At 29.8% G+C, this 12,823-nt stretch overlaps 1 protein-coding gene across 1 annotated transcript in view; it reads right to left on the reverse strand.

Annotated features, from left to right (window-relative positions):
- LOC145258266 (phosphatidylinositol 3-kinase catalytic subunit type 3-like) overlaps window positions 1-12,823 on the reverse strand; it is a 166,137-nt gene that overhangs the window by 62,199 nt on the left and 91,115 nt on the right. Inside the window, exons 8-9 of the mRNA XM_080116253.1 lie at window positions 4,961-5,053; window positions 3,608-3,793 (exon numbers count right to left, since the gene is read on the reverse strand). Coding sequence (XP_079972379.1) covers window positions 3,608-3,793; window positions 4,961-5,053 — 279 coding nt within the window. The remainder of the gene's footprint in view (window positions 1-3,607; window positions 3,794-4,960; window positions 5,054-12,823) is intronic.

Below are 12,823 nucleotides of genomic sequence, written 5' to 3' on the forward strand. Positions count from 1 at the left end.
AGGGGAAGTTGTGAGGAAAAGGTCTAGAAGGTTTGCATATTGACCGGGTGTATCGGGCACATGGGTGGGTTCGTGAAAAATCTGAGTGAGGTTATAGGCAATGGCAAAATCATGACAAAACCTCCCCTCGTCATCGGGTGCTGCTGTTTTGTTACGGTTATCCAAAGTTTGAAAAGTGGAACAAAACAACAAATGAAATCTTAGCTGAGAACAAATAACGTAAACAAATTAATCATAACATGATCAAAAATAGTTTAGCAGATGGGTATGATGTATTACTCTTGATCTCTATTCATTTTTTTATTCATCATACTTTTGATTAAGCACTAAATTTACAGCTTATTATGTTTTTTGTTTTAATGAGTTTATAGTCAATCCTTGAGCACAGTATTGTTAGAGTATCTGTCAATCTACATTTATACATAGCTTCTACGGCTTCATAGAAAAATATTTGTGAAATTTCATAAAATCATAATACAGTAGAACCCAGGGATATGATATTTTTTTTCAGATCACAATATGGAATACAATATTTTTCCGCCCCTTGGTTACAGTATTTGCCCTGCCTTATGGTGTTATTTATTATGTAATTTGATTATACACATGTGTATTATATACTGTACTGTATTTTTGTTACTAATTTTTAATGCCGTATCCCAGGGTTCTACCATATAATACTTGATATTTACACAAGGGAGTAAGTAACTACAATGTATGTATCTACATATTGTTAGGTAACAACATTAGAAATTATGTTTTTAAGCAAAAATAATTTTGATTGTTACCAATTAATATGTATATACATTGTAGTTACTTACTCCCTGCATGATATTGGTAAAATCGTGTCGATTTTAATGATGAATACTTTTGGGGTCAGATTATCAAATAAAAAATTTTTTTTTTTTTTAAATATTTATGTAATTTTTAAAGAATATTGGCACATTTTTTTAAAATATCATTTTGCAGTTCAGTTATTAACAAAACAAAACAAACTTTCTTAAATTTCTAAATTTAAGAAAGTTTGTTTTGTTTGTTTCTTTACCTTCAAACTTTCACCCTAATAGGACTTTGTCTAGCGATTTTCTTTCTTTCTTTTTTATTATTATTAATCATTCTTACTTTTTCCGTGGGAGATATAATTTTTTAATGTCATTTTAATTTCTTTACATTTATAAAACGTGAAAAAAGTCCTTTTATGAGATTTAAACTCAACATCATGAACTAATTCCTTAGTAATGAGTACTCTGCCTATTCCTCTTTTATCAACCAATCATGTGTTTCTATTTGCATACAAATAGACAAATTCTCAAAACAACCTTTTAAGAGTATATAGATTAGTTGTTCAATTAGTAGTGGGACGAAGGCAGTTTGTTATTTAAGTTAAAATTTAATGAAAAATGTTTTCATTTTAGTTTTTTGCTTTGACCAAAAAATTCTTGTTCACAAAATGCCTTTTCGGAATTCAACTAAAAACTCTAAAATCATCTCTAAAAATTAATTTTTTTTTTTTTAATAATGTGTGAATTTGGTGTTCAATCAATATAGTATCTTAAGAATCCTTCCAAAACATAGAAAATGATGAAGAATTTTGTGAGAAATATTAACTCAATCATTTAACATTAAACTTTTATTAAAAAAAATGCGTTCTTGTTCAGAATTTCAATTATATTAAAGAACAACAATAAAGAAAAATATGTATGATGTATGTACATGACAAAACGAAAATATCATATTCGAATAAATCAAATAAATTAAGTAGTTTTTTATTTCAATAAAGGAAAATCCTTTTCAAGTGATTAATGAGAATTAATAGGCATTACAACATAAATCTAGCAAGTATGAATTATTGTTGAATTATTTCCCTTGGTTTCTTGACAATTGTTTTTCAAAATGGTAAGCAAGACAGTCACATCTTAGATCCTCATAATATCTGATTTTCATATCTAAAAATAAAACTATTTAATCAATTTGCATGATTGTTAGAATATATTTTCATTTTGTCACAAATATGTATATCATTCAAATTTTTCTTTTCATTTTTTAATATAGAGAGAATTTTAGACAAGAACTGAAAACCATATCCTCCTACTAAAAATTGCACAAATCATTTTTTTAAATTATAATCTAAAAATATTGCTCTTAACTAATATTATTGTAAAGAGTTTTAAAATTTTAATGAAGTGGTTATCCTTTTTTGAATCGAAAGTCATGTTTAATTTTAGAAGAGTTTTCGATGGGTTGCTAATCTGTCTAAATCCTCAGATGAAAAGTCGTGAGTTTTCAGTGGGCAGTTCATTTGTACAAGTTTTGAACTGTAAAAGTTTGTAGATAAAGAGCAAGATTCCTTCTTGTGTGGACATGAAAAATTATACATAGGAATTCTAAAATATCATGTTTTATTCAGTGATACTGGTTTCTGATTGGTTGCTAGCAGAGGATGGCTTCATTTGATTATTCAGTTCCTATCGCTAGGGGAATTTCTGCAATCATTTTATTATATATATATATATATATTAGGTTGGTGCAAAAATAATGTTGTCTTTTACTTTGAAGTTGAATAGCATTATTTTGCATTAACCTAATATCTATCTAAAAAAAAAAATTTTTTAATAATTATAGTAATAATTATATATAACTAAAATATATATATCAAACTAAACTGATGAGTTGTAGAGCAGTAAAACATGTGTACATAGAGTACTGTTTTTAAAAGTATAGATATATATATATATATATATTTCCCCAAAACCTCTGGCCTTGATGAAGGTGAGACTAAAACTTGCTAATATGGTTTCAAATGATCTGAAATAACAGCAACGGGAAACTTGATTCCAAAATTTCTCATATGTTATATCTCCCCTTTTTTGGAAATAGAGTACAATTATGAATATCTCCAGTATCAAATAATTGTTATACATTGTAAAATTTACTTTATGTATGAAAATGAAACAGGGTAGATATAACATAAGAGACATATTTGGAACAAAGTTTCCCTTTGCTGTTAACTCAGATCATTTGAAACCATAGCAGCAAGTTTTAGTCTCCCCTCCATCAAGGTTTTGGGAAAATATCAGATATTTTGTAATTCATCTGCAAAATTAGGAAAACTATGATTGAAACATTTTGTGGCTGTAAAAAAGTGCCAAAAATATGTTCTGGATGATGGATAATCCCCTTAATGTGCGACCTTAAGGGAAAATGTCATGTAGCCAATTACACAATCTAGGTCATTACCTTTCCACCGAGCCTACATTTGTTAAATTCTGATAAATAGTCGATGAGACTCGAAATTATAAAATTGCCAAAAAAGGTGGTATATACATATACCACCTTTTTATATATTTTTTTATTTTATTACCGTTTTATCTGTTTATTTACACATGTTTCCGCTACTGAATTGCATTAACGATCCAGTAACTTTGTCAGACTTTTTGAAAAAAATTTGTAAAAATTGGATGAAATGTTGAGATGCATCTTTGACTTTGAAATCATTTTTCTCCATTTTTTCCTTATTTCATCGGATTTGTTTTATCCTTTTAATTTGATGTGTGTTAACAATAATTGAAAATGAAAAAACATTTAAACTAATACCAAGTCTCTATTTTACCTCATCATCAGCCTGTGCCAAACGAGAAACTGCATATTTGCGCACAGCAGGGTGTGTGAAAGCAGGAGTAAGCAATTCTAACGCATCTTCCACATCCATTGGACTCCATTTCAAAAGCAATTCCAATGCTTGCTTTGCCTCTTGAGGAAGACTCCAGTTTACACATTTAAGAAATTTAGTTAAAGCCTGTGAAAGAAAAAAAAAGGATTTCAGTTACAATTTCATTTTTGTTTTAGAACACACACACATAGGATTTATAATAGAGATTATGTGTCATCACAATTCATTTAAGTCTTATTTCAGATAATTTCAGCTTTTATTATTAACAAATAATGACAGATATTATTTCCAACATTATTTACCTATTCAATTTCTATATCCAACAAAATTGTGATTCAGAATGAAAGTATGGCTAATTAAAATGCCGATTCAGAAGGTCACTTTTAAAACTGAACTTTTCCAAGTAGTCTAACCACTGCACCAAAGGTCCTTGTGGACAATTCTAGTATCAATTTTAAAAACCTATTTTATTTCTAGATGTAAACTTTACTATTTATTATGACATATCATTACTATATATATATATATATATATATTTCAAATTTTAGAGAAATAAAAAATCTTTCAACTTTTCAAATTTTAGAGAAATAAAAAATCTTTCAACTTTTTGAGAAAAAAAAAATATAAAGTTTTCCAACAAATGTATCTATCTTTTGTAAAAAAAATTAAACAAAATCTTTTTTAAAAAAACAGTCATATATTTTCCTAATAATTTGTACAAGTTAAAAAAAATTTGTTAAATATTCATTAAACTTCTGATAGATTTTTGTTATTTTATTGTATTTTCCATTTTTTTTTTCTTGTATGCGATGTCGTTAATTTGTTTCCTGGCATCTTTTATTGTGATCAGTGATCAGCATATTCCAATGGTTTACATCAGTTGCCGGTCGAGCCTAAGCCAATGTCACAGAAATTTGGGTCAATAAATGCAAAATTATCACATGCCTGACAGACCCTTCTTTTGGTTAACAGTAGTAACACTCCACTGGTATATATATATAATATAATAGCAAAAGTTTCCATAATGTAATAACACCTCTTACACACAAACTAATTATCATTTCTTAATCTGCACTTCTTGCGTCTAATCCATTTTTTACAAATATCACCAAAAATTGAGTTGCATCCAACTCTCATTCAACAAACTGAGCAAAAGAACTTTCCTTTTTCTGGGAGCTTTTCAACATAACAGCTATTAACTATAAATTTGATTTTGCTTTTCATAGTATTCTTCTAATGAACTCAATCTTGCACTTAACATAATTGTAAAGAAAGAATGATAATGAAACAAACCTTTTTCTGATTCGATAAATAAAATCGAAACTTCCACACTAAATCTTGTTCTTCAGAAGTTAATGACTTTGTTGATGGATAGCTACAAATGGCCTGAAACACAAGAAAAAAACAATTGAACAATATATATATAAGTTAAAACAAAATTAAATAAAAACCTTACATTAATTTAACAGATATAAATATATTAATGACAAGGCATTTATATTATTTGTCTTTATAAATAAGTCAGCCATTTTCATATTTTGTAAATAGAAAAATATTACTTACTTTGTGATTGTTCAAAATTTGAAATGAAATGGGAAGTATTTAAACTATCAAATAAAAAGTCAATTTACTTATTAAAATTTTGAAAATTTAACTACGATTGAGTTTTAATCATTGGTGACTATGATATTGCCTAAAATAGTACACTTCTGATAAAAAAATTAAGACTATTTGAAAATCTTTAAAAAAGAAATCTTTAAGGATAGATTTGAAACTCCTCCCACTAAATGCAGAGACTGAATAAATGCAACTTACGAATAGATCTGTTATTGCTTTTAATGTTTAAAGTTAATCTTATTTTTTTAACTATTGAGTCACCGTTTATTAAGGCTATTCGAGAATAATGGTTGGTTGTTTTTGTTTTACGGCATATCAACCCTTTTCAGGTTATTTAATGCCGAATCCAAAGATTTTGAAGAAAAATTTTTTAATAGAATATATTTGTTGTTTTCAAGTCGGTTTCTATTTAACCCATAGTTGGGACCCTAACAGGTACTACCACTTCGGGTCAGAGTGGACCTGGGAGCAATGACAATTAAAGGGTGGCACCACACTCCTCAAAGCCCGCAAGCTGGGGCCTCACCACCGGATATAGTTTAAGGTCATATCCCGGACCTCGAGAATAATGAGATGGAATGATCATTAACTGAAAGATGAGGAACACTATGAGAGTACTAATATTGATCAATGGTATTGACCGTGTTCAACTATGTACTTTATTTACTGCACCAAAAGGTTAGACATAAGGTCAGATGTTCAGTTGAAAGGCCAATGTACTAGAATTAGCGCACTTGGATCACAAAAAATGTCTGAGCAGCCCCATCTGCATTCTCTGGTAAGGGCACCTCAGGCGATTAGCAATAAACTAACTCTGTCTCAAAGAGAAAGTAAAAGCTGAGGGGACTGTACCTCAGTTTGACAGCAATAAAGTCACAATTGGATTGCTTGTCGACGACTAATTCCAAACTGATACAAAGAGAAATTTGATTATGGGTTTTGATCTTTATGTTTCAGCATTTTTTAATGATATTCATAATTTGAATTATTCATTGAATTGTAGATTAAATTCAAGATTCCATTACAATCATGCACATTTGAAAAGATGCACTTGAATGAAAGTCGGCACTTACATCAACTGTAATCTTGTGAAAATAACACCCAAGATGAGAATAATAGTCTAAATAATCCAAACTATCTTCTAAACGAAAAGGGTTTCTTTTCATTAATCACACTTATATTATCATCAAAACGTATCAATGTTATTAAAATCAATAATACCACATAACCTTTTGAAATATTATATATAGATTTGCTGAAGAGAGCTTGATATTGGGACTAGTGGTGGGACGATTAATCGGAATCGTTAATCGTAAGAATCGTGTATTTTGGGAGGTATCGGAATCGCATCGTTAAAAAATACCTCAATTTTCTGATTCCTTCATTACGATTCTTTTAGTCTGATGTTGAAAAAAAGAAAAATTTCCTGATATTTCTAACCGCAAGAGAGAAATGTAGCATGTTATAAAAAGAAACCAAAGAAATTCATTATTAACAGGGCAATGCTTAGTGCCCCTCCCTTACAAGGTTCATTCATTCAGATCTATTGTAATCAAAACTACAAAAGAGTTAACTTGAAAAGAAGTATGCAGGGCTCTATATTGCGAGTAAAAATTAAAAAACGCTTATCTTTTTGGCGATTGTTTTTTTTACTGACAAATCTTCTAATACTGAATGAAAATGCTTTTTCAACTTATATTTTCTTAAAATAAAACGAGCAAAGTCAAATTATTTAAACAGTAAAATGTTTAATAGAACAATGTACTTTTTTTTCTTTTTTTAAAAGAAGGCTTTTGAAAGAAATATCTCTAAAATGAAATTGATCACGTATTATTTCGCAAAGTTTTGACAGTAGTCGGCTTCTTTTGAAGTTTCAAAAAAATCGACCCCATACCTATCTCTTCCAAACCTAAAGTTATTAAATAACCCCTTCGTTAATTTAAGGGTAATTAATTCAATTCAATCAAGTTTTGTTTTTTTTAATTTCATTGAAATAAAATCCATTATTTTTTTTTTTTTTTTTTCTCCAGAAAGATAAAACCCTGAATTTGATTATATTAAAAGCACAATAATATAATCTTTTTCTAGAATTTTAAATTGAAAATTAAAAGTGTTTTGCGCAGTTTTTTGCCGAACGAAAAAGAAATTAATATATATATTTTTAAAAGGTTTTGTAATCAATTAATTTTTATGTCTAAATAATATTTACGATTAATTAAATAATTTCATTTTAAAAAGTATTTATAAATAGAATTTTACTTAAGACTTATAGTTTAGCAATATTGAACCGCATCCATGAGTGAATTGAACACAGTCAACCAAAAAAAAAACATTCAAAAGAAAATGCATATTTGCATTTCATTATGTAAACTTTTATACATTGGTTTCAAAAATTAAATTCTATAAGTTTTTTTTGTTAACTACCGGTTGGTACAATTTACCGCCCCATCCCTTTATATTTTTTTCTTTTTGTCTTTTTTAGCGGATTATTTTCAATTAATTATCCAAATAAGTGACTAGCTTTAAAACAAAATTTAATAGTAAATTATTTGTTTACAGATAAACTGAATTTTCTAATATGGCTCAAAGTCCAAAAAAAGTCTTGCATGGAAACTTTTTGAAGTTGATGAAGATGATGAGTTGAAAGCCATTTGCAAAGTCTGTCAAATTAAAATATCGCGAGGAATAAAACCATCTAACATGACCACAACCAACATGTTAAAACATTTAACTATGAAGCATCCAAATAAATTGGAGGAGCAAAATAAAAAAGAAAAGGAACAAAAAATTACCAACTAGTCACTCAGAGCAGTTTTATTAGTGAGGGTCGAAATTGCAGTGTCTTTTTTTTTTTTTTTTTTTTTTTGCCTACGTCACCATCTAGGTGTCACCAATTTTTTTAACCCTCCTTAACTTCAAAGAGTAAATACAATATATACAACTAAAAAAATAATTTTTCAAAATGCTGATTCTATTCATGAAAAATTCTTTTAACTAGAAATTAAAACTTAGGTAAAGATAGCTGACTGACAGCAACAGGAGCACTGGTTAACTACTGAATCATGTGGAAAGGTGTGGGGGGGGGGAGGAAAAAAAGGAAATTAAATGATGATAATAAATTATGATAACCGTCTTTGAAAGGCACTAAACTCCTAAAATTTACTTCTTTAAAATTTTAGGCGGCACTCTCCGGCGATTTTAAAGCACTCTCTCTCTCCAAAAAAAAAAAAAAAAGATTTAATTTTTAAGTTTGGGAAAGATATATTTATTATAACCGAATTCCTGTATGAAGACTGGATCTACTTTATTGGACGTTAATTTGTGAGATAAGTAATTTTTCAATGTTTAATATGTTTTTAAAGTTTCAATTATCAATTAAATTTTTTTAATTGCGTTTATTTTTCAATTTATTTTAAAAAAACAGGGTTTTAAATGTATTTTTCAAGGTAACAAGCTTCGAAAGAAGTCTAATAAAAAAAAATCACTTAATTTTTAATTTCGACAACCCTGAGAATTTAATTATTAAAAAAATATTGAAATGTGACATTTTTTTATTTAACATTTCTATTAGTTCAATTAATTTTCTTTCAATAATTCATTTCACTCAACAAACTTCACCATTTTTTTTTTTTTTTAATCTTTTTCTGTAATTTTGGTAATTATGTTTGCTCAATTTTATCTAGTATTTCATTTGTTTTTTATAGTGGTATCATTTTTATATGTGTTCCTTTGATATACCCTATTTCAAAATTAGTTTGGCTAAACTTATTCTTCACGTTAGAAACAATGTGTAAAAGCAATGAAAAAGTAAGAAAAAATAATAGGTGTTAACTACTCCTTGTGAATTATGGAGGTCTGAAGAACTGCCGTCACAAATACAACTATCAATAGCTAAACAAAAAATCGTTTTTGAAATTCCTTTAATTGTAACTTTTCGCTATACCTACCTTTTGGTATAAAACAAAAACTTTCGATTAATGGTATTTCTCATATATGGTCGTTAACTTTGGAAAGGTTATTTTGTATCTACGGCGCCATGTCATGTGGCATATTGTTTTTTTTCATTACGCACGTTCATTTATAAATTATTAAATTAAATATTTATCTTTTTTATATTTAATTAGTATATATTTTCTTTCTCTTCCGCTATACTTTTTTTATTTAATTCATTAAATCTGTTAATTATGAGGACCAAAATAATGAATCGTGTGTATTTATTCTCTAATTCTCTAATTTTCTTGTTTTTGTTCTGTTATATAAATTCTATTTTATTTGTTTTTTCTCTGAAGGATAAATTCTATTTTCTTTGAGTTTTTTTTTCTGTATTCCAATTAAGTAAAATTAATTTTCTCTAAAATAAATTTTGCTAATTTTTCCGTTTAGTTTACTATATAATAATTTTATTTAAACCAAAACACGACGGTGTAGACATAAAATATCTCTTCCAAAGTTAGGGAACATATTTGGTAACTACCGACCATAAGTATAAAACTACCTGGCATATTTCAAAACAATAATTCCCTAGGAATCGGAATCGTACTTGGTATTGGAATCGTTAATCAATATTTTCCTGGAATCGGAATCGTATAAAAATTAGGAATCGTCCCAACACTAATTGGGACCTAAAACGGTTCCCTATTATCAGGTTTGAAACCAACGGTACCGATGGCTTATCTTATGTAAACTTCTGAAAATAAAAATATAAATATAATGCTCTTACTTGGAAAATTTTTTTGCTTATAATCGAGCAATCTCCTGGACTTCTTTTTTTCCCCAAAATATAACTAAGTTTAGAGAGAGAGAGAGAAAGAGAAAGATGGTAACGAGCCAAACACGCCTATTTGTATGCCTAATTTGCATAACTTTTTTAAACAGTTTAAAATAAATTTACATTTGGTATTATTCATTTGTAATTTTATTGTCCTATAAACAATTTTGCTATATTCCAAAATTCTCGCTCCTTGACAAGGTTCAAAAGAGAGTCGCAAATCTGATAGGCCCTGAACTGGCATCTAAGCTTCAGCCTCTGTCCCATCGACGAAATGCTGTATTCCTCTCCCTGTTCTACAAGTATTTTAATGGTGAATGCTCTGACGAACTGCAAGCACTTGTGCCCCCATGACGTGAACACTCTCAACAGACCCGACAGGCTGCAAAATCCCACCCCCACACTGTAGAGATCCCTGTAGAGATGTAAAAGATCTTTCTACTCCAGTAGTTTCTTCCCCAGAACCGCTAGACTTTGAAATTCCATCCAGGTCCCTGCTTCCCCAACTGTACTGACATGCAGAAGTTCAAGTGCAACGTGAACCAACATCTTGCTGCCCAAATCCCTACATAGTACCCCAGTAGTTGTTGCCCCTGATAGTAGCCCCCTACACCAAAGTGGCAATGTGCCTTGTTTGGGGTGAAAATGTAAAAAAAAAAAAATTTAAAAAAACATAAAAAGAAACGAAAAACCATGTACAAAGATGGTTAACAGGTAATGCAATATTTTTCTATGCTTCATCTTCCACATTACATAATTATGCATTTTTCATTCTGGTTTTTCTGATGAAGGAAATATTCAACGTTAACATAGAAATATTGATTGTTCCCTATGAAAAAAACAGATCTGTAAAAAATGTACTGAAATTTATTACGTTGAAAGATGAGTAAAGCCTTAGACTTTGGAATATAGCAGACTTGCAGAATTGAGAAATTGTAAGGAGTTTATCTATTTTTCATTCCCTCATTTCTCATGTTCTTCTCTACTTTCATCTGTAAACTGACCTTGCTACCTTAACTGTTCTACATCTGCTAACCCAAGAACTTTTATCCATTCTTTTAACATGACCATATCAACAAACTCTCCTGTTCAGCACACATCTTATCCTGTACAGATTTAATCTTCCTTTGTTGTCATCAAATCTAAGTCTATTTTTAAGACTCACATTACACATCATATCATTCTTATATCATTTCTCTTCCATTTGATTATTCGATGACATTATATATTCAGCTTTTTATATCTATTACGTGTCCGCATGTATAAATAATAACGTAGGTGAGTATGCCAGGTAGTCTATGTGAAAATATCAGCCACAATGATTCATAATTTGAACTTAGTATTTCCATTCAAACAATCATCATGTTGACTAATTTGATGTGGCAACAGTTGTTTCAAACAACACCCACTAGACTTTTTATTCCCACATTTAAGGCAATTGCGAGAAAATACAAATGACATGAATATAATAAGTCTGGTCAATCAATTAATAAAAGTATAGGACAACTTCATGTGTGTAGCTGTGTTTCTCATGTCAGCATAACTTTGATAGATCTCTCTCTCTCCCACACTAAGAAGATGTGACACTAAGATTAGAAAGTCAGATTGAAGAGACTGTGCCCCTGAGGAAAAGCACTCTGACCTGCAAAAAATGTCTAGGCAGTTACATAGGCATTCCCTTCTAGGGCGTCTTAGGCGATTAGCAATAAACTAATCTCTTCTCAAAGTGAAAAGGCAAATCCTGAGAGGGTGGATCTCCTAGAAGTGCAGAGAACTGGCATCACACCATAATCATTACAGAAATGACATTGACTCTGTTGATTTTGGTGCTGAGGGAAAAATCCCAAGTGAAGCTTTGGTAAATATACACTGAATTCGGTTTTTTTTTTTTGTTTTTTTTTTTAACTAGTTAATACTAGGCATTTAACTGTATGGTATAATCACATTGCCACACTGGTTCCCATTAGATCACTAAAGTTAAGCCAAGTTGAGCCTGGTCAGTACTAGATCGGTAACTATTTGAGAATACCAGACACTGTTCAGGAGGACATAAACACCAATCAGCAGGAACTACAAAAAACTAATGTCGGCATCTGAAGATTGGAATGTGAATCTACAAGTCAATGGAACCAACATTGAATTTAAAATAGACTCAGGCAGTCAAGTCAACATTCTTCCCATAAGAGATTTATTGAGTCTTACAAAACTAAAACCAACCAAGACAACACTCTCTGCCTATAACAACACTGCAATACCAGTTCATGGCAAGTGTATTGCTCGAATAACAAGAAATAATTTGAAGCATGTCACATTCATCATAGCAGACATAGATGCATCTCCGATACTTGAACACAAGGCCTGTACCAGTCTCAACCTCATAAAAAAATATGTGAAGTTAAAACAAGCAAACATGACTTTCAGAATTTACGGATTGTTTTGGAGAAGTTGGTTTACTCCCTCATACTCATCATATTACAATGGATCCAAAAATTAAGCCAGTCATAAATCCTCCACGGAAAATCCACTTTTTATTAAAGAAAAAAATTAAAAAGGAACTTGAAGGGTTATAAAACTAGTATCTGAACCAACAGAACGTGTATCATCGCTGGTAGTAGTAAAAAAATCCAATGGTTCCGTTCGTGTATGCCTTGATCCAAGGAATCTTAACAAGTCCATAAAAAGAGAACAGGCTACCAACAGCATCAGACATAATACATGAGATGGCAGGTGCAAAGTTTTTCACTAAGCTTGATGCCTCCAATGCATTCTGG

The sequence above is a fragment of the Euprymna scolopes genome, chromosome 33 (assembly GCF_053919585.1).
Source record: "Euprymna scolopes isolate OS-2025 chromosome 33, ASM5391958v1, whole genome shotgun sequence".
Taxonomy (NCBI): Eukaryota; Metazoa; Mollusca; class Cephalopoda; order Sepiida; family Sepiolidae; genus Euprymna; species Euprymna scolopes.